Below are 23,071 nucleotides of genomic sequence, written 5' to 3'. Positions count from 1 at the left end.
TCCAATGTGCTTTTGGAAATATAAGAATCACTAGTTTCTTGCTTGTCAAATTGTATAGCATTGCAGTGAGCTAGTAAACAGTGAACAGCAATTTCCTTGAGAACTGATGGTAAATACAAAACAGTGATTCTTAGGAATTTTACATATGCATACTATTCCCTTTCTTGATCTTGCTTTCCATCAATTTGAGAAAATGTTCACTGGTTTCCCCAATTTCATCTGATAAGTTTGAAAAATATTGTTTAAAAATCCATCAACCATATTCTGAAATATTTCGAAATGAATTGGTCACAGCAGTAGTGTAAAACACCCCTGCCTTATAAATGGCCCCCTGCAGAAATAAAAAGAAAATGAGAATCCCTCATATTGCCAACTTCCAGTACAAGGTCATCACCACAACTACATGTATGTTTTTTCATTACATTACACACCAAGAACAATGTTGGGGGTGGGGGGCACTTACTGGGGTGAATGTCTGCAGGGCATTAAATTCCCCATTCTTTGTGTTGGTGCAAACTATGATATACCATTTGTTTGTGATATTTTTTACATCTTGCACAATAATTTTCAAGGCATATTTTTATGTACATTTTACAGATTTTTCATATTAAAGTTTTCTATTTCTGCAAAATAATTATATTTAATTAGAATTTCAGTTTGTCATTTAAAGCCTACTGAACAGATTTATGCATATAGAGCACATTTTTGTTATTCAAAGTTGACAATTTTCACTTTCATGCAGGCATATAAAATATTAAGAAAGTGCAATGTGATTATAACAATTTTTACAGTATAGTTAGTTACATTTTGAAGTTACAAAGTACAAAGTATGAGGGCTGTTCGATATGTAATGTGTATTGTACCACAGCATGATAACGCTTTGCACAATTTCATGGATGAGGATATTCTTGAATACCTCTATTCAATACCTTTCTAACGGTATAAACACCAGCTCCTTATAGTTTTAAACTTATAGTCATTTCAATAGAGCCAGTCATTGACCACTGTTGTAAAAATGGTTGGGAAACGGGTTGAGAATATTGAAGAAATTAGAGCTTATATAAAAGTTCGCACAAAACTTGGTCATTCGGTAATGCGGATTTTGGCTGAATTAGGGGAAATTTATGGGTCTGATAAGGTATCTTATTAGACAGTTTGTAGGTAGAGAAAGAAATTTCTGACTGGCACAGAGTACATCAAAGATGCAGCAAAATCTGGCTGACCTGTGACTGTAACAGGCAAGGCAAATGTCTCAAAAGTCCGGGAAATAATTGAAAGTGATGAGAGATACACGATTCGTGATATTGCCAAAGCTGTTGGCATATCACTATCGTGGGTGCATTTCATTTTGAAGTGCATTTTGAAAGTATGAAAGATTTCTGCCAGATGGATATCTCGTATATTGACAGATGACCAAAAATGGGTACGAGTACAAACCGCTAAGCAATCTCTTAAAATGTTTTCCAAATTCAATCAAAGACAATTTGCAAACATTGTTACTGGTGACGAAACATGGATTCACTATTTCGAACCAGTAAGAAAAATTGGACACAAAATATATATAGCTAACTAAACACAGTAGAAGGTCTGTAGTTGCCAAAAGAACCATAAGCACATAGAAGGTTCTTTATTGCATATTCTTCTCATGTGATGGTATAGACAAACAAATTCCGGTGCCGATGAGCAAAAGTGTTACAGGTCGGTATTACCAAGATGTTATACTAAAAAAGCTCAAGAAATATCATAAATGATGCCCAGTGTCAGGATTTAGGCATGTTCATCTACTTCATGATGATGCTCCACATACGTCTGAGCTTGTGAAGAAGTTTTTTTTTAAGTCGGGGAAGGTTACCGTCTTGCCACACCCACCATACTCTCCAGATCTAGCCCCATGCGACTTTTTCCTTTTTCCAAAACTTAAAAAGTTCTTGTCTGGTCGTCGTTTCAAGTCCAGACAAGCCCTTGGTTCAGCCATCAGTCAGTGTCTCAGAGGTCTACCTAAATCAGCGTACTGTGACGCATTTCAGAAATGGATTCGGAGATTGAAATTATGTATTTCAAACCGTGGAGAATACTTTGAAGAGATGTAATATTCATTTCACTATTTGAGTTGAATGCTTTTGAGATATCATACAATACACATTATATATTGAACAGCCCTCGTACAAAGTAATAAATGTCAAAATATGGTATTTTACCCAAAAAATCAAGACCTTTGTAAATCTGCATGTCCTGTTCTTTCAGAAATTGCTTCCTATGTCCTGCTTTTATAGCTAATAAAAGTATGAGGTTATACTTAAAATATTGGACGCAAGTGCTAATTTGTTTCCATGAGAAATTATATATCAAATAAATCTAGTTCTATAATCCAAAATACAACCACCACAGCAGTTGGAGTATGATCTTGAAAAATTTGCATTGTTTTAAGCAAGCATAGGGAATCTGCTATGTTTAGATAAAGGAACATGCATATGAATAATGTGATGATTTTAACCCCTCCCCCACTCTTTTAACTCAGATTTAACTATTCAGTAAGTCAAATGATACGAAATATGCATAAAAGGAATATCTAACAGTATAAATTTTCGTAAAGGTAGCACTGTAGAATATGAAAACACAAAATGCTAATTGTTCCCCTTTTTATTAGTTTACCATAGGATCTCCAAAGTTCAGAACAACATTCTTTCATGTGTATTGATCCGAGTATATATAATAACTGCATGATGTACATACCCTCCATTCATATTTATCGCACTGCAATATGTGTGTCCATATCAAAGTTTTTACAGCCATTTTACTTTTTTCAATGTTCATGTTAACATTTTCACCTTTCTTTCTGAGACTAAAAACACATAAAATATTTTGACACATGAGAGTCATTACTTGTTATAGAAGATTGATATATATACTATAAACAAACATTGTTGAATTGTTCTCTGTGTTAAAACTTCTAAACGTTCGTCAGGAAAGAGCTTCGGTGATCTTGACACTTGTTATGCCAAATTTGCTGTCTGACAGGTTCAAGGGGGACAGAACAGCTTTCATGAATTAAACATTCTGTAACTAGAGTCAGGAAAAGAAGTCTCACTTAATGGCAAAGTGTGTAGTGTCAAAAACCATCAACAAGAAACTTATCTCTGGCCACTTTTTCCTTTGACAAATTCCTTAATTTATTGACACATTTCCTTGGCAACCTTATAATTTCATTCATTATCAAAATAAATGTATTTGCCTTTGATTGGTTGTTGTATAAGCCAAAGTAATTAATTTTCCCTAGGTAAATTACTGTGCACACGGAGTGGCAAACACCTGCATTTGTCAATGCTATCACACTGTACATTTTAATTACACAACCTGAACTTTGGCTAACAAGAGGTGTGGTGATATTACATCCAATTCACTGCTTCTTTGAAAACATTAATTAACCTCAACCTTTTTCTCAAATCAGTAAGACCACAAAATATGCGTATCAAATATAAGGGACACTAGTTTTAGTAAGAAACAGGTGTTTTTTTTCCACATTACTCTTAAATTTCCTCCCACAAGTTTGATTTCTTCTCCAGGGGCTCTGTGTGAGGGGCGGGACTGGAACTAAAGGGAAACGATTAATTTTCTCATTAATCCAAGGGATAATTAATCTAAGAACATCATCACTCATGCTTAATCTATTCATCAGTTTCTGCTTATGTAAATCAGTTGTGATTGATAGTCAAGGAAAGACAATTTGTTATTTTTTAGGAAGCACAAATAGTACACATTCAAATGTACATGTATAATTTTAACGAGAAAGTATAGGGGTTGTTTGACGACGTACTTTTGTATGTCTACTTACATCTGGCAAACTTTTGATAGAAACTACATCCAAATAGTATATACATGTTTATCAATGTGATAATGTTTATGAAATGGTTAAGAAACACCATATTTGTATATTCTCTCCAATTAAGAACTGGCAGGTTAGAAATACTTCACTTGTGCATTTTTTGTAGTAGGAACTACATATCAACCTTGACAAGAAGGTTCAAGATGGTCATAAAAGCCAATTCATTTTTTTAACTAGAAAAGTTTTCAGTTCTAATACCCCAAGAAATACACTCCAAGAACAAGATGTATCTGAAATACTACATGTTTGAACTCAACACTTTTTATGCCCTCTAAAGGATCTTTGTACTGGGTTCAATAAAAAAAAAAATCAATCAAATTTTACAGTCCCTACATTACAAAGTAAGGTCTGAACAAAATTTTCTACAGCAATCCCTGTGATATTGTCACAATCGAAATGATCTTAATTGTGGGTTATGTCACATCTGCCATTTGTGAGGAATTCTTATGTTCAGTATTATCTTGTAAAATTCCTAAACTACAAAACTTCCCCAGCCAGTACGTTACAATGTGCAGAACATCATGCTGGTGCTGTTAGAGAGGCTTTACACGTTACACAAAGCCTGAATCTGCTGTCTAATACACAAAGCCTGAATCTGCTGTCTAATACATGTTACACAAAGCCTGAATCTGCTGTCTAATACACGTTACACAAAGCCTGAATCTGCTGTCTAATACACGTTACACAAAGCCTGAATCTGCTGTCTAATACACAAAGCCTGAATCTGCTGTCTAATACACAAAGCCTGAATCTGCTGTCTAATACACAAAGCCTGAATCTGCTGTCTAATACACGTTACACAAAGCCTGAATCTGCTGTTTAATACACAAAGCCTGAATCTGCTGTCTAATACACGTTACACAAAGCCTGAATCTGCTGTCTAATACACAAAGCCTGAATCTGCTGTTTAATACACAAAGCCTGAATCTGCTGTCTAATACACGTTGCACAAAGCCTGAATCTGCTGTCTAATACACGTTGCACAAAGCCTGAATCTGCTGTCTAATACACGTTGCACAAAGCCTGAATCTGCTGTCTAATACACAAAGCCTGAATCTGCTGTCTAATACACAAAGCCCAAATCTGCTGTCTAATGAATTAAAATATTGTTTAAATCTAGTGATTTGTATTCATAAATAAATTCATACAGATGATGCCTGAGCTTTCCTATTTGACATTGCCTCTCTCTAGTCATATGCAAAACTGGGTCCAGCATGATACTCAAATGATCGTGCCTTACAAATTGTTAAAGTATAAACTACCATGATTCTTGCATTGCAAACTAAAAAAAATTGTATTGCTAATCCCAGGAACTCTGATCTTTTTCAAAGGAACTCTGCTTCAAGATCAGGACACACCCTCTACATATAATTACAAACAAGCTCCGTCAAGCACCAGATTCTATTGCCTCCCATAAGGTGGAATGAATAGACTTTGTGATTCCTACACACCCCTCAAACTTTGTTTGATTGCTTTATTATCTACCATATTTGAGGACTTGTTTGAAGGGGTATACATAAAAGAAAAAATCTTATCTGTTTTGATACATATATTAGCAATAAAGTAAATCTCAACACATTTTGAACAAGTTTTTTTTTTTTAGGTCAATTTTATTTTAATCAATAAAATTGACATCCTAAGGTTGTATCCATCAAAAATAGTTAGAGATAATGTAACTGAAGTGACTGTTTACCAAAACACTCCACAACCACATTCACGATGCCACAACAATACACAGAAGATTGTCAGTTCTAATTGATTTAACTGTAACATGTCTGTCCCAGCTGGTCTACAGAGGAGCTGGGGTAGGCACACTCATCAGGGGAGAGTCCAGCTGTTCTACAGAGGAGCTGGGGTAGGCACACTCATCAGGGGAGAGTCCAGCTGGTCTACAGAGGAGCTGGGGTAGGCACACTCATCAGGGGGGAGTCCAGCTGGTCTACAGAGGAGCTGGGGTAGGCACACTCATCAGGGGGGAGTCCAGCTGTTCATGTGGGGTTGCTGGACTTGGCTGGTATGCATTGATTTTCTCTGTGAGTTGATGGTATGTTGTGTGCACAAAGTCACTATGCTGTAAGTTAAAAATATGTCCAGTGTAAGTAAAGACAAGAATAAGATAAAGAATGAAGTACCATATCCCCTTTTTGGAAAGGGGGCTGGGGCAAGACACAAATCTAACAGATTTGGGTCTACAAGGTATACCATTAATTTTGGGGGCTAAAATTTTGTTGAACACCTTTTCCTTTATTTATACAACGCATATGTATACTGATGTACTTAAAATTTGGGGATTTTTATGTTGGTGAAGCTTTGGAAATCACCAATATAGACCAACATTATATACCCACCAAAACCCCCAGCTACATTGTATTTTATTGGTGAAGAAAAAAGACTTGATTTTAAAGTAGCACTTTACCTCATTGTTTGGTTGTGTGCTGTCCAATATGGCTTGCAGACGACATGACGGTACCTTGGGATGTATATACCACAGCAGACGAAGAAGATGGCGTAAAACATTTTCTCTTGATATGCCAGGCTGCATACATATAAAGTATTGAAACCCATATTAAGTATCAAAATGTACATTATTCTTTAAGTATTTTGTCACATTGTCGTAAAATAAATAAGGTTTAAACAATACATGTATTGAAAATTTTGTCAAAAAAAATATTACCCCTTAACTTTAGGGAAATTTTGGTTTAGTTCAACCATTTTTTATTTTAAATCCCCATCATATGCTTTGCTATCAGCTTTATTCTTTATATGTGTAATTTAAATTTCACATCTAAATCATGCTATGATATCACAATGCTTTTACATCGAACCCATTTTACTGAGAAATAAAATCATTTTCTATAATAAATCATATATACACTAAACAAATAGACATTACCATTAACCCTGTGATAATTTAACTTTAACTGATAATAATTTTTACCAGAAGAAAGTCATCAAAGACAACGCTGCAGAAATCATCATGGGAGAATTCATCAGACATGGCAATAAGAAATGAAATCAGAGAGTGAAGGAATGTGTCTTCATATGCTCGTTCATTTTCACAATGGACAAGAACAGGAATAATGTTACAGGCTGCTATTCTGTCCTTCATCCTGGTGACCTGTTGATAAAATACTTACTGAATAGCTGTTGAGTAACTTAACAGTTAAGGGAAAGAACTCTTCCAAAAGTGCTAAACAGCAATTTGCACCCCCTCCCCCAAATATATATCAAAATTCTACAATAAAGTACAGTTCCTTAATTCCATAGTATTTGCAACAATCCATGAATTCTGTAAAAATGTTACTTACAATGTAGGAAATTATAGTAAAACATTAATTAGTGTGCATATACTTGAAGACTTACACATTGGAAACATCATACTATAATACTTCACCTGAAGAGAATAGTAGAGAGTGGTGAAGCTGGCAATTGGATTCTCTTTGACAAACGTCAGGAACAGGTCTGAAGGTGGAGTAGCACTCAGCGGTGGTTCATCAGGTAGCTTGGCAGACAGTACTCGGGTGTGGTCCTCCACCATTAGGGAGGAAATCATGGGTAAAAATTTGGTGAACAAAGATGATTCCTGTGACATGAAATTCAAAGTGTTCTTTCTTAAATAATGAAATACAGATGCCATCAAAATCTGAATATTCTATAGCACCTTTTGACTATCTGAGGATGTATCCAAGGTCAATCTCATTAAAATTAATGGATCAAAGGATCTAATTTTAATTAGACTGTATCCAAGGTAGAGCTTAAAGGGAAAGGCAACCCAAAAGATTTTTACATGATAAATGATAGGATTAATCATATGATAAAGATTTGTCATACAATTCTGTTGATATATGGCCTAGATATGCTTCAGTACTAATTTGAAAAAGTCAAAAATTGAAATTCCCGCGATCTATAGAGGCTGCCATGATGTGTAACTCTTTTGTATTCAAGACCACAAATATCAATAATTTTGATGTCACACCGTCTGTTCCGGTTTTGATGAGATTCTAAGATCATCCACAGGTGCTTGGGTTCACCCCCCTCCGAATAAGCTACATGTACATGAGTTGATTTAATTATTTTTTTCTTGACAATATTTCTAATGCATATCAACAACGTCTTGCATACCCATAAAGTCCAAAATAAGTCCTTTAAAAAAATACCCTCACTGGTTATTATAACAGAACTTATAATAACCAGTGGCCTAGGGTATTTTTTAAAAGGGCTTATTTTGAATTATTTTGGACATTATGGGTTGAGTGCATGTTTGTTTGTGTAAAACTCATTTGCTGTGGATTAGGTTCCCAACTGCTCAATATACCAATGACCACAAGTAAAAAACCTATAACATTGCTAATTATTTTCGACTTGTTGTCTGGGATTAAAATTTTAGGGATGCAACATACAGTGTAACTTGTTGAATGATAATTGATGTGCATTACTATCGTAACTCTAGACATTGAAAATCAGTTGAAAATTGTTAGTTCTGGTGATTTAATGTCCTTATTCTTGTAAAATATAACTGCAGTACTGGGGGTGCACACTATATAACAAGAAAGGTTATAGTTTTTAAATTCCTCCCAGCTATTGTTTAAAAAATTGCAAAAATCAGTATTAGCAATACATGTCACATACTGTTACTCTATATTGCAATATATGTATCATTATAAAAAATATTTTTTAATACCCCTGATCAGCATAGTATCTACATCAAGATGACAATAGTAATGAATCAACAGAATAATCTGAATCCAGATCACTCTTAAGCTTGCATAAGGCAATCTTGCAAATACAACTGATTACATAAAACTTATTTCCTTACCAATTTGGGTTCTCTGAAGAGCTGGCTGTCAATCATGTCCCAAGAGCCCACACCCAGTCCCATCATCCTCACCAGCAGTACAATCTCAGTACTCTCCTGCTTAAAATAAATATCTACCCATTGATCAATGCTCCGACTCAAATAGTGTGAAATTTATGTGAATGCCTCGTGTATTGTCAAATAAGAACTGCAATAGGTGTTTCAATACTTCCTGTTTACCAATTTCTTTTTTCTACTGAGACAAAAATTATGTTTGATAATACTAACTTTCACAGTAGAAACACAATAAATCTCTGTCTGAATTCATTATGAAATTAGATTATAGAAAATGCACAAACCCTGGGTAAGAATTCACTATTAATACATTGCTGTAGATTCCGCATCATTGAGAGACCAACTGTGTTCATTGAGAATGGGTCACAAAGCACCATGGATAAATCACTACCGAATAAAAATGTTTATATATTAATAAACACCATAGTGTATAAAATGAACTAAATCATTAAAAGTTTATAATGGCAAACATGGGTAATGAATCGTGAGTATTAAATTTCAACATATACACCAAATTTTAATCATATGATGTGATGATTTATTATAAGTCAATTCACATGTGAAAGTATTTTAATTTTGTTATTAGATACCCAAGAACAAATTCTTGTCCTCTTCTTATTCCATCCAAAAAACCCAGCAGCTCTCTGGATCTCTTGCTATCAATGAATTTGTCCCTTATGCATGCATCAACACACCATGTAAATTTGTGACATGGGTCAATGGAACAGATATCATTGACCTCCTGGTCATGAAGTGCCATCAGAAGTTCTGCTCTTAATGTACAATAATGCATGTTTCTTGTCCTGAGAAAGAGTGTTCTCAAAAACTGCAAAACCATATCATATAATTTAACATTTTTGCCGACCATGTCAGCAAGTCGTTGCACCACTTCACTCTGTCTCCTTACTTTTGGTGATGCTAAGAAAAAAGTCTGAGCACTATTTTCGTGGGAGAAGAGAGAATTTTCTTTCTCTTTGATATACTGGGATAACAATGGTGAAACCTCATCTCCAAATAATGCTTGATTGTCTGACCAAATCTGTCTTTTCACTTCTGTAGCTGCTTCTGCATATAGTTCTTTATCATCTAATATCTTCTCTAAGTATTCATCCTTAATTTGGGGGAGATGTTTTAGGATGGCCATTACCACTGGTCTGAGACTCTTGACTTTAATTACTGGAAAGCTTTTCTCCAGAAGACTCTCCAACTTAGTGTACCTCTTCTCATCTTCCCCTGATGCTACGTCAGAAATCTGTTGTACCAGTCTTTCCCTCAATTCCTCCAATACAGAAGAATGAAAATCAATGCGCTTAATGTCATGCAGGTCCACGAAAGGCAATGCAGGTCTTAATGATGGCAACAAAATTCCGTTCTCGGTTTGAAACTCTTCTATAGCAGCTAGAGGATCAGCACAGTTTGTCAAAGATTCACGGAGAAATTCTCCCCCAGGAATACCAAGTTCCTCTAACCCAGCCATACCAACGGTCTTACACGTTCCTATAGCTTTCTGTGATTCAGAGGATTCTCATATTTTCAAAACATCGTCAATATAAAAACGGAAGTTACTATAAACTTAACTCCTATCACAAAAGAGTTGTATTTTTTAAGGGACGCAACTGTTGCAGACGCCACCTGCAGGGGAAAAAAAGAAACCGTTGAATTTCTTCAGACTGATTTAAAACAACACTTTTGGGTAAATGTGGTTCTAATTCAATTACAATGCCACTTCACCTACGTTAAATATACCGTATGAACTTCAGAAGAATATGCATACTTTATTAAATATGGGGACAGTTTGATAAATTCAAACTCCAAAAAGATGTAGTAAGAACATATTGAATACTAGTATAAGTGTTACATAGCGTGTAATTGATAACAGCAGCGTATAACAAATGTTATATTCAATATATTTAAGGGATTTTTGCATAAATCGGAGAATGGAAAAAAAAAGGAAGTCTGAACAAAGGGGGATAACTCTAAAATCCTTGCCTTATCATGACAAAAAACTAAATTCACATAGTTTTCACCAAGACCACCCCACCCACCCCCTTAAACTAAATATGATGAATGTTACTAAGAAACTAATCAATTAACAAGTAAAAACATATGATTATAAATAACACTGTATATACCTTTTCTACTGAAATATAATATTTACAAATGAAAGTGCAGCTAGTACTATAAAACTGTTAGCCAAACTGTTCATCAAAATGTAATATTATTAGATGTCTATGTGGGGTATTTTTTACAGTCACTTCTTTTTCTACTAAAGTGTAATCAATGTCGGATGACAGAAACTCATGGGAGTTTTTAACCCTCCCCCCTCCTCTATGACTTTTTATTTAATTGACATCAATCTTTTGATCTCACCTATAAAAAGAAGAGAGAGAGAGAGAGAGAGAGAACACTAAATTATAAGTGAACTTTTCCAGTTTGCTGATTCTGTAGAAAAGGGAATGTGCTGTTGAATACTATGGAATCTCAGCATAATCTACTTCAGAATATTTTTAAAAGACTTGGCAAATGCAATGCGACATATACTGCAGGTAATTTACTTTATTTGGATAGAACGTACATAAAAGCAATAGCATGCAGATTATAGAACATGCTCACCCTGATGAATATTCTCAACATAACCATCCTCGGACCCTGCAAATTGAGTAGTACTTTACCTCAGCACGAACAACATGAGAATATGAATAATAACATGCATTTTACAATATGTTAACTGCATCACATTAAATAATGCACACCTCTATCTTACCATGCTTACTAAAATTTACACACTTCCTTTTTTTTAAATGCATAATTTCATATTGTGTTCCTTCATCTTGCATATGTTTTCAAATAAAAATAAAATCATAAAACATCTGCAAATGAAAAAGAAATTGAGTACGTTCAACTTGGTTAAAATAGTTTATCAAAAACAAAACATGTACTTTGTTGATGATGTATAAAAATCTACTATTACGAATATAAAATGCTAAAAACTACTTAAAATGATAATTCTATAACATGATTTTGTCCTGAAATTCTGAAGATTTGAGATGTAGTATTTTGAGTAATATGGACATTGGCTATCGGCCTGGTCAGTTCAGTGATTAGAACACCTGACTAGTCCACCGTTCGATTCCTGTTCCATCCCCCCAAAATTCTCCTTCCTATTTCACACACACAGACATACATATATAATTAGTATAATTATACAGCTATATATGCACAGTAAATCTAATTTCACATGTTGCCATGTTTAGTGGTGCTGAAAATGGAGTTTGATAAGATTGACTGTAATATCCCTTTTTAGGTCACCTGAGCTGAAAGCTAAAGTGAGCTTTTCTGATTGTCATTTGTTTGTCATCTGTCTGTCCATAAACATTTCCCATTTTCATCTTCAGAACTACTGAGCTAATTTCAATCAGATTTGGCACAAATCATCTTTTGGTAAGGGGGATTCAAGTTTGTTCAAATGTCCCCTTCAAAGGGGACATAATCAAGAAAAGGAAAACAAATGGTGGGGTCATTTAAATATCTTCTCAAGAACCACTGGGCCAGAAATGTTGCAGATACATAAAAGCTTCATGATAGACAGTAGATTAAGGTTTATTTAAATCATGACTTCTGAGGTTAGGGTGGGGCCACAGCAGAGGATCATTTATTTTACATGCAGATAATATGAAGTAGTATGGGTGGAGCCATGATAGGACATCAAAGATTTACATGGGAAGATATAGGGAGACATTAAAATCTTCATCTCAACAGCATCAGGGCCATGATTAGTCATAATGTTATGCAAGTATCTTCAGGTATTTCACAATTCAAGGGTGATGGCGCTAGCATGGGGCCACAAAGATTTATATAGGATTAATATTCAGGAAATTAATTTGAACAAATTTTTATGCTCCCCAAAAAATTTGTGGGGAGCGTATAGTCAAGAGTCGTGTTCGTCCTTCTGTCCGTTTGAACTCATGTCCTAAACCTTTCATCAGAAATTGATCACAAATGTTCTTTGAGACAAGGACATTTGGACCAAGGTATTAAGATCATGTTGAAAAGGTCAAGGTCACTCAGAACATATAAAAGTTCCTTATTGCATCAATTTTTTATATAAAAGTTCCTATCTCATAAACCTTCCATCAGAAATTGATCATGATTGATCACAAATATTCTTTGGGATAGGGGACATTTGGACCAAGGTCATTTTGAAAAGTCAAGGTGATTCAGAACATATACCTTATATAAAGAGGAAAGTTTCTTATTTCAAGAGTTTTTGAATTAACATGTATAGGGGTAAAGAAAAGTACGTGCAATAGCTTAGTGTATTATGAATTAGGAAGATTTCCCCTGCATATCATTAGAAAATCAAGAATCCTTAAATATTGGATAAAATTAAAGAATTCAGATAATTGTATTTTGCGATCGTGTTTAGAAGACAGAGAAAATTTAAATGATCCTTGGGTTAATGACATACGAACTGAATTAAATCGCTTAGGTCTTGGATACATTTTTAATGAAAGTATTATTGATAAACCTACGCAAAGAATATTAGAGCAAAGATTTTTTGATTTACATAATCAAGAAATGTTTTCTGCAATTAGAAAGTCTTCACGAGGGGAATACTATCAATATATAGCAGGCAATTTTGGATTACAGTATTATTTATCTAAATCAATGAGTGAAATACATAGAAAAACTCTAACTAGATTCAGACTATCCTCTCACAATCTTAATATAGAATCAGGTCGATACAAAAATGAACTTAGGAACAATAGAATATGTACATTGTGTGATTTAAAGGACGTAGAGGATGAGTTTCACTTTATTTTGAAATGTCCAAAATACCAAGAAATACGCAATTTATATATCAAAAAGTATTATTTTAGATGTCCAAGCGTTTTCAAATTAATTCAATTATTAAGTGTACAAAATGTTAAAGAATTGCGAAACTTAGGAAAATTTTTATTCCTAGCAGAGAAAATAAGAAAGGATAATTCATAATTGTAATTACACCCCATTTCTTTTTCTCATTTACTAGTAACACAATTTTTTTTCCTTCAATTTTTATTTTCGTACAACTCTCCCGCAATCACCTATATTACAAATATTATCTTTTATACTTATATGTATGTGTATGCTGATCTATAGCTCTGATTATGTGTATGTTGTTCACCTTATATTTCATTATGTATAAAATTGTATATCTGATGTGCCAGATGGCACAGAGAAATAAACTGAACTGTATTGATCATATATCACATAAATAAGTAACAGGTAAATGACCTTCAGACAAAGGTCACTCAAGGTCCCTTTGTAAAGCTCAAGGCCACTCAATGTATACCTTATGTATGAAAAAACCCTTCTTTTCAACAGTATTTCAACAGTTATTGATCATTGTGCAAGTCATTTGTCATATAAAGTAGTTCATTGGTTAGATGCAGTTCTGGGAGCATCCATCAGTTTTACTGATATTCTTGTTTTCTAGAGTACCAGGGCTACACTAAATCATATCCAAATACAAATGTTCCCAAATTGTGTGGATTCAATTTTTTTATGGTCACAGGGGCATATTGCTGTGTGTCTGTTAGAAACTTTTAATTGCTCATAACTTTTGAATGTTGAGTGATAGGGGTATCATATTTCAAATGCACATTCCTTGTAGCAAGACTTTTTTTCGTTACCAAAATTTTTAGCCTTGTGACCTTGACCTTATAGTTTGACTTACTTTTAAGGAAACCTAACCTACTCAATATCTCCTGAACTTTTTAAGGTAAGGCTTTCATAATTTACATTTTCATAGATTCCTTATGGTAAGGCCTTATATTTTATACACGATCTTCGGCCTTGATTTTGAACTTCAAGTTTGACCCAAATTTCAAAACTTTAACCTTGCTCATAACTTTGTAACAGTGATTGAGAGGGCTCTCATATTTCATATATACATTTTTTGTGACAAAACATTTTTTTTCAGTTCCACAGTTTCTAGCATGTGACCGTGGAATATGACCTACTTTTAAGAAAATCTAATCTATGAAATATTTCTTGAACTATTTAAGGTAGGGCTTTCATATTTTGAATATAGATTCTTTGTTACAAAACCTTTCATTTGATATCACATGAGCTTTGATCTTGTGGCCAGGATGTTAAGAGTTTGGCCTACTTTTAAAAAAAATTAATCTATTCATATCTCCTGAACTCTTAATGTAGAGGTTTTATATTTTGTATATGGATTTCTTATGGCAAGGCATTTTGAACCGCCACAGGGGCCTAGAGGTTAGAGCGTTTGCCCTGCATGCAGAAGGCCGGGCTTCGAATCCTGGCCGCAACAGACCTTAGTCGTTAAAACAGGTAGTGGCAGTTCCATCGCTAAACGCTCGGCATCAGGTGTGAATGTCACGGGTCCTCGGAGATGACCTTAAAAACGGATCTTCCGTATCACAGTAGGTGTGGCACGCTAAAGAACCCTCACTGCTCAATGGCCATAAGTGCTGAGTAAAGGTCTAAATTTGAAGCCCTTCACTGGTTTTGGTGATGTCTCCATATGAGTGAAAAATTCTCAAGAGCGAGACGTTAAACAACATACAATCAATCATTTCATACTATGTTCTTCACCTTCTCTAGAACAGCAAGATAAGATCATGTTCATCATACTGATGTTAAGGCACCCCCATGTTGTGTGAATTCATGTTTGATTATGTCATAGCTAGGTTTATATGATAAGAGGTCAAAAATTTTCAAGGGAATAAAAAAATTAAAGATTTAAAAAAATATGTTTTTTCACAGACACTTTGAAGTAAAAGAATGAAAACAATTCTGAGTTCTAAATTGACTTGCATCTGTTGATATTGTATTTCATTTTGATGTGGCAAAAGAATCTGAACATGTTTGGCATGTTACTTTGTAATATGAGAATATACACTGTTTTGTATACAATGTAATTTTAGTCAGTGGTTACTCACCCAGAATAATACTTAGAACACTGAGACCAAGTCTCTCTGAAGTGGTTTTGTGTATATGTAAACTTATATTTCCCATAGATATAGTATTTCTGTACATCTGACAGAAACGTGTTGAATGGTTTCAGTTTCTTGTTTGACAAATATTACATCGGCCAGTATAGTATTGATCTGATAATAGCTAACAGGGGAAACCCTATTAAGGATTCTGTAATGTATAGCCACTATACAGGAGAATCACATGTAGTCTAAAAACAAACTTTTAAAAACATCTTATGTACAGATATCATTCACTCCATGAGACAACAACTCTAAATTTCACTTGGGATTGTTGACTTTGTATTTACACAGTACTTACCTTGCATTATTATTTTAGCACATTTTTCATTCAATAAAATTGATTTCAAAATAGAATGGCAAATATGGAGAGCTTTCTTTCTTGACAAAAGATCTGTTTATCAACATATTTTTAAAATATCTTATGACAGTACAGATAAGACTTATACTGCATTATATACACATGAAATATTGAATTTTTATTGATAAACACTTTTGATAAAGAATTAGTTATAGGTTAAAAACAGCACAAACATTTTTTCTCACTATTATAATACTTAACCTTTATGTTGGAATTGTGATGTATAGAAATATTACAAAATTTGTTTTTCATAAGTATGTTAAATTGTGTTCTCTTCATATCATGGAGTCATGTAGTAAAAAGATGACATAAAAAATATTGTTTTTACGTATGTCATTAGGTCTCCCACTCGCTAATTATCCAGTTTTGGTGTTTGTAATGCTGCAATAGTCTCAAGTTGCTGGGGTAGGCAACAGTCTTCTTGACTCTATGCCTGCTCTTCAGGCATTTCTGTTATGTGGGCTGACGCCAGCCAGGTCACAAGCTTTTAAAGATCTTTATACACATATTCCAACTATGTCTTTCTGGACCTGGGTGACCTGGATGCAATGAATAACCGGAGAATGCTTTACCTCACAGACTTATACATGGTAGGCTTATGTACATCAATATGCAGATGATCCTTAATGCTTGGCAGGTCAGTATTTCCAAGGTCAAGGTCAATACCAGGTCTGTAGGGTTTTATGTGTGTAATGGAGATTGTGATTTGGATAACTGGAGAACATTTAATCTTGCAGACTTTGATAGGATGATACACATCAATGTACACATGATCCCTTTTATTGGGCAGATCAGTATGTCCAAGGTCAAGGTCAATACCAAGCAAGACAGGTTTTGTGTGTATACTAGATCTTATGCAATGTTATAACCAGAGAACACTGTACATCCCAGACTTCCTATTTGATAGGCTGATACACATAAACGTGCACGTCACATTTAAGTTAGCTAAATTCTGTAAGTCAGTAAAAGTGATGCTGCCTATATCTGTTATTTTGTGGTCAAAACCTATGCCATTAAACAGATGTGGCTATATATTTTTAGAGGTGATGTTCCCTTTAGTGTCACATGATCATATCAGTCACATGACTCGAATAAATTATACATTCTGAAGTTCCTGTAATAATTGCTTCAGCCAAGTGCAAGATGCCTTGAAATTTAATCTAATTAGACAGATGAACATAAAATCTACTTGAAAAGTGCTGGAGGTGTTACAGAAATTCACGGTATCGTTAATATTTGGCCAAAAATATCAAACGTCATATTATGGGGGTATTTTTCTAAAACAACAATCTATTATGACAGCACAGCAATAAACTCGCAGCTAGATTCCAAGAGATACAATATGTTTCTTCTGCTGGTTTCACAGAAAATATCAGCAAACAATCTACTTCTTTCATTTGTGCAAAGCTGTTGTTTACACTGTTGACTCTCTTAATCTTACTGCCAATACACATTGGGTGCATAGTAGTTATAAATTTTGAAAAAGCTTGACACATATGCAATATACAATTGATCATATAGGAATATTTGACATAAAGAAACATTTGACAAGCAGATTTATAAATTTACAGCTCTCAACTTCATAGTGGCAGTGAATAACACAAAGGTGTACGTATTATTACATTTTTACCCACAATACTGTGAAGGGTACTGTCAAGCACTTTTCTATACAGCACTGTGAATTCGATTTAGGAGCTTTATTTAAGCTGAAATAACTCAAGATTTTTTAATACAAATAACAAGATTATCTAATATAAATCAAGATTTCCACATATAAATAGCAAGATTATTGAATATACACTAAGATTTATTGAATATACATCAAGATTTATATATAAATAGCAAGATCATTGAATATATACATCCAGATTTATCGAATATATATCAAGATTTTTGCATATACTTGTAATGCAGATTTGTATTAAATTGCAACGTTTACGTGCCATTATATATGATGGAATAGATAACTGATGCTTTACCTTCCATACTTCATACCTGGTAAACTGATGCACATTATACTGTGATTTGGGGGGGGGGGGGGTGTTGGTTGGTTAGGGGGCATATACGCCTTGCATACAACTTTTGTTAAGTGTTTTATCAATGAACAATGATAAGATTTTGAAGTTTTGGTTTATGACTGCTATACAATTAACATCAGTACTTTTTGTCTAATTGCACAGAAAATTGAATACAAGTAAAGAAAAAGTTGTGGATTCCCAATCTAGTTTCTATCTAGAGTGATGTTATACATGTACTTGGCTTGGAATTGTTTTTGGATCCTATTGAAATAATTTTTGTTTTTTTGAACTATTTATTTTTAAGGTAGCTCAACCCTCATGTGAATGATTCAAAGTAGGAAATCTATTAATTTTCATTTGATAATATAGTGTAATTCAATCAATAACCAAAGAAAATGTATTTGTTGTGACCTCTTTTAAAGATGTCAGACATACATAAATATATGTATGTATGTATATATATATATATATATATATATATATATATATATATATATATATATATATATATTATATATTATATATATATATATATATACATAGCACAGAAAATTTCACTTTATTTGGATACCCACTTCTGCCCCTACCCGTGGTTGAACTCACAACCTGCGGAACCAAATCTCCTAGCAGCACGTAACCAGCGCGCTAGACCGCTCAACCATCTAGGCAAGTTCAAAAAACTTGCTTTCGATGACGATGGAATTCTCACCACGCTGTCACACACTACACGGTCATTGAGAATGGAAATTGGATACAGTTATTTAACGTACATTTAAGAGGATCATACAAGATACACATTGCATGTGAAATATTTTATATAAAAAGCACGGAAATAGCAATGAACTCTTAAATGAACAAAACTGCCCTAAGTGAAGAAATATTTAATATAAAGCAAAGAATTTAAGAGTTACATGCTTACATGCTGCTAGGAGATTTGGTTTCACACGTCATGAGTTCAAACCCGGAATGGGGCGGAAGTGGGTATCCAAATAAATTTTCTGTGCTTTATATTAAATATTTGTTTACTTAGGACAGTTATGTTCATTTAAGAGTTCATTGCTATTTCCATGCTTATATATATATATATATATATATATATATATATATATATATATAAAGATATATACATGTATATATAATTATATATATATTGTGGATTTTGGGGAAATCTTTGTATAAGAGACATGTATAGAGAAAATACCAGCATAGGAGTTATTACCCTTGACAACATGTTTTGATATACATATTTATAGATAATTGTTTAATAATAGAAAATATAAACTTTTTCAGTATCAGGTAGTTTAACAGTTTTTTAATCATGCCCAGTGAATAAATTTCCTCTAATATATAATAAATTTCCTCCAAAAGATATACATTTATTATATACCCATCAATGTTTCGTTTTTTGATACTGTGGATTTCACAGCATGTGATCCGGTTTTCCGGATCACACACTGTGGTTTTCTGATTCCGTATCAGTATCATCTGAAACTAATGCCATCACAATGATGTCACAATGCATCAACGCAATGTTTCTTGTGGAAAATATTTGCCGCGTCACAAACAAAACTGCGTACACAAAATATAATTTCACTGTATGTCTGTATTTTTGATAATTTGGATTGCATTTAGTATCTTATAAATGTGGATTTAAAATGCATAAGAGAGTATATAATAAATTTATCATTACTACAGTAACTTGATCCGAAGAGTTGGATCACGTCTCGTTGACAGGCGCAGATCATCAGATCAAACTCGACGCTTTGCATCTCGTGTGATCTGATGATCCGTGCCTGTCAACTCGACGTGATCTGACTCTTTGGATGTAGTTACTGTAGTAATAATATATATGTATTTCTATCATGCACATAGTTTACATATGATTAAGTAAGATTTTGCAAAAACCTATGATGTCACATGAGGGTGGCACTGAGCTACCTTAATCTAAATATTTTTGTATTAAGAACAGCAAATAAAGATTTTGGTGAGCTGTCAAGGGTCAGTAAAGTTTCATCTGCATACAGAAAGATTTGATGTTCTATATCATTAATAATTAAACCTTTGAAATCTTTATTTCGTGCAATAAGGGTGGCCAGGATTTCAGCACAAAGAAGGAATAGATATGGAGCAACAAGATCTGCTTGTTGGCCACCCTTTTAAATGTAAATTTGGTCTGATAAAAAACTACTTTATAAGGCAGATGCTATAAAATTTGTATTTAGGATCCCAATCCAATCAATAAAGTTTCTTCCAAAACCAAAGAAATTCAGATCATAAGTAATAGACCATGATGTTGAATCAAAGGCTTTCGATCTCACTCTCTCTCAACACCAAGAGGAGAGAATGTTCTGAATTTAAGAATCTGTGCCCAATCCTTTTGTTGTGAACATTTTAACAAAATATGTTCAAATTAGCAAACCAAGGTTCTTCTTTACTCTGTATATGAAACATCAAGTTAAAGATAAATCTAGTATTTTCAACAATATGTTTATAATTCATAAATCCTGACGGTGTCTAAATAATGCATCTAAAATAAACTTTATTCTATAGATTAGGAAATTGGATAGAAGTTTATATGATAAAGTAATGTGCATGATGCCAATTTTTCAAAATCTGTGTTTTTTTTTTTCACCTTTAGGCATTCATAAAATGATTTCAAGTCTTTGTGAAATAGAAAGCTATTTCTTGGTGAAATACAGTCAATTGTTTGTAAAATATAGTTTTTTTTCAAATCTTTTCAAAAATTTCTGAAACTATCTTTCTGGAGACATTGTTTTTGATAATTTTTCTATTGTAACATCTTGGTTTTCAGATGATATCTTAAATGAATATTAGCAAAATTTAGCAAAAAGACTTGGAAGAGTCTCTGTTGACAAAATGATGACCCTTATTTATTTTTTTTAGGTCAGAAGGGTCAAGGTCAGAAATGCTATCCAGATGATATCTCATATTATTGAAACTTTACAGGTATGTGAAGATTCTTCATGCCTTAAGGCTGACCCCTATTGTTTGGATTTTTTTTTATCTGAAGGTCAAGTTCAACAGGTTTTGAATTGTAAAAATAATGGTTTCACAATGTACCTCAGATACTGTATTAATTAGCTTGAGCAATAAAGAAGTGCTGCCATGAAGGTACAGTATATATATGATAAGAAATCATGATTTGCAGATATCTCAAATACTAAGATTCAACAATGAAACACATGTAGGGTGTGTATAACAAAAGAATGACTTATGTTACTTTTGATATCAAAAGATTAAGGTCATCGGGTCACATAAGGTAATAAATAGTTGCTCATGACTGGATGATCTCTGACATTTATGGAATGAATATCTAGGCTGTATGTATCATGGGTATATAGAAGCATGGAGTACTTTGTATTCTTTGTGAAGCTAATGATTTGTATGTGGAAATTATCTATGCTTCATTATTTATATATCCCTCGTAATATAACAAATTAGACATGCGACACAACTCTTCAGGTTGCAATTGGTTGTCGCCGTGCGTTAACAATTGAACATTTTTAACTTCTTCATAACTACCACTCCAATTCTATTCATATTTGGCATGAAGCATCTTTGGGACAAGGGGGACATAAATTGTAAATTTCAGGACTCCAGCACCCCTGGGGCCCTAGGGGCGGGGCAAAAACTCCCCAAAATTGACCAATTTTCAAAAATCTTCTTCAATCTCTACAACCGCACATGTGTAAGAAAAACTAAATGCATAGTGATGTAGTGCAGGAAGACCTCTACCAAAATTGTAATTTTCATGATCCTTGGGGTAGGGGTTCTGACCCCAGGGCAGGGCTAAACTTGGTATATAGTGTTTATGTGTTAAACACTTAAATAACATCTTCTTTAGTGTTATTGATAATATGTTGTACGGTGTGACCGTTGAGACGAGCGAAGCCCATTAACATCTTGCAACACGACTTTTATCCGCCTCTTCATTTAACGTGGGAAATATAACGCGCTTGATGTAAACAGTTACAAATTGTGACGTCATATTAGCTACAATGTTTTTTTTCTTCTTCTCTCCAACCAAGCAAAAACAAAATGTTTGAAGCTATGAGAAAGCTTGTCTGGAATTTAATAACGTTTATGGTACTTTCTAAATAATCTAATTATTTTAATTACGGGTTTGTCTATGAAGTATCCGCAGTGACGGCGACATTTTTTCGGAAGCATTATGGGTGATACTCATCTTTTTTCAGCTGATGAAGAGCAAATCACGTGACTCATGTGTAATCATTGGAGCGAGCTCGTCGCGTCGCTTTGCGACACGAGCTTCGCTTGCTACTAAATTGAAACTAAATGGATATTTAGGAAAAACAGGTAGTCCTTTACCAAAATTGTAAATTTGATGATCCCAGGGGTAGGAATTTTGGTGTCAGGGTGGGACCAAAATGGTCAGTAATTAAAAGTGTGAACAATAGACATTTTTAATTTCTTCTTGATAACTATCATTCTAATTCTTTTCAAATTTGGTATGAAGCATCTGTGGGACAAGGGGGACATAAATTGTAAATTTCAGGATTCCTGGGGCCTTGGGGGCGGGGCAAAAACTCCCCAAAGTTGACCAATTTTCAAAAATCTTCTTCTCTACAACCACACATGTGTAAGAAAAACTAAATGCATAGTGATGTAGTGCAGGAAGACCTCTACCAAAATTGTCAATTTGATGATCCCTGGGGTAGGGGTTCTGACCCCAGGGTGGGGCCAAACTTACTATATTGTATTTATGTGTATATTAACACTTAAATATCATCTTCTTTAGTGTTTTGATACTAAATTGAAACTAAATGGATTATTTAGAAAGAGCAGATAGTCTTTTACCAAAATTGTAAATTTGATGATCCCTGGGGTAGGGGTTCTGACCCCAGAGTGGGGCCAAACTTAGTATACAGTATTTATCTGTAAGTTTGTTGA

At 33.9% G+C, this 23,071-nt stretch overlaps 2 protein-coding genes across 2 annotated transcripts in view; one reads left to right on the top strand and one right to left on the bottom strand.

The window, feature by feature from the left end:
* Positions 1-5,418: 5,418 nt before the first annotated feature.
* On the bottom strand, positions 5,419-10,232 carry LOC125679994 (negative elongation factor B-like). The gene is made up of 7 exons (XM_048919443.2): positions 9,344-10,232; positions 9,038-9,140; positions 8,700-8,795; positions 7,278-7,466; positions 6,822-7,001; positions 6,300-6,419; positions 5,419-5,954 (listed from the first exon to the last, which is right to left on the bottom strand). Exons 1-7 carry the CDS (start codon positions 10,228-10,230, stop codon positions 5,823-5,825), a joined length of 1,707 nt encoding a protein of 568 aa, XP_048775400.2. The 5' UTR covers positions 10,231-10,232; the 3' UTR covers positions 5,419-5,822.
* Positions 10,233-10,359: 127 nt separating this feature from the next.
* Positions 10,360-23,071, top strand: part of LOC125679256 (breast cancer anti-estrogen resistance protein 3 homolog) — a 46,281-nt gene continuing 33,569 nt past the window's right edge. The window contains exon 1 of the mRNA XM_056154628.1: positions 10,360-10,446. The gene's annotated coding sequence lies outside the window, so the exon portion shown is untranslated. The remainder of the gene's footprint in view (positions 10,447-23,071) is intronic.

The sequence above is a fragment of the Ostrea edulis genome, chromosome 2 (genome assembly GCF_947568905.1).
Source record: "Ostrea edulis chromosome 2, xbOstEdul1.1, whole genome shotgun sequence".
NCBI classification, from domain to species: Eukaryota; Metazoa; Mollusca; class Bivalvia; order Ostreida; family Ostreidae; genus Ostrea; species Ostrea edulis.
Note: the sequence above shows the minus strand (reverse complement) of the source record. Positions and strands in the feature narration are given on the sequence as shown.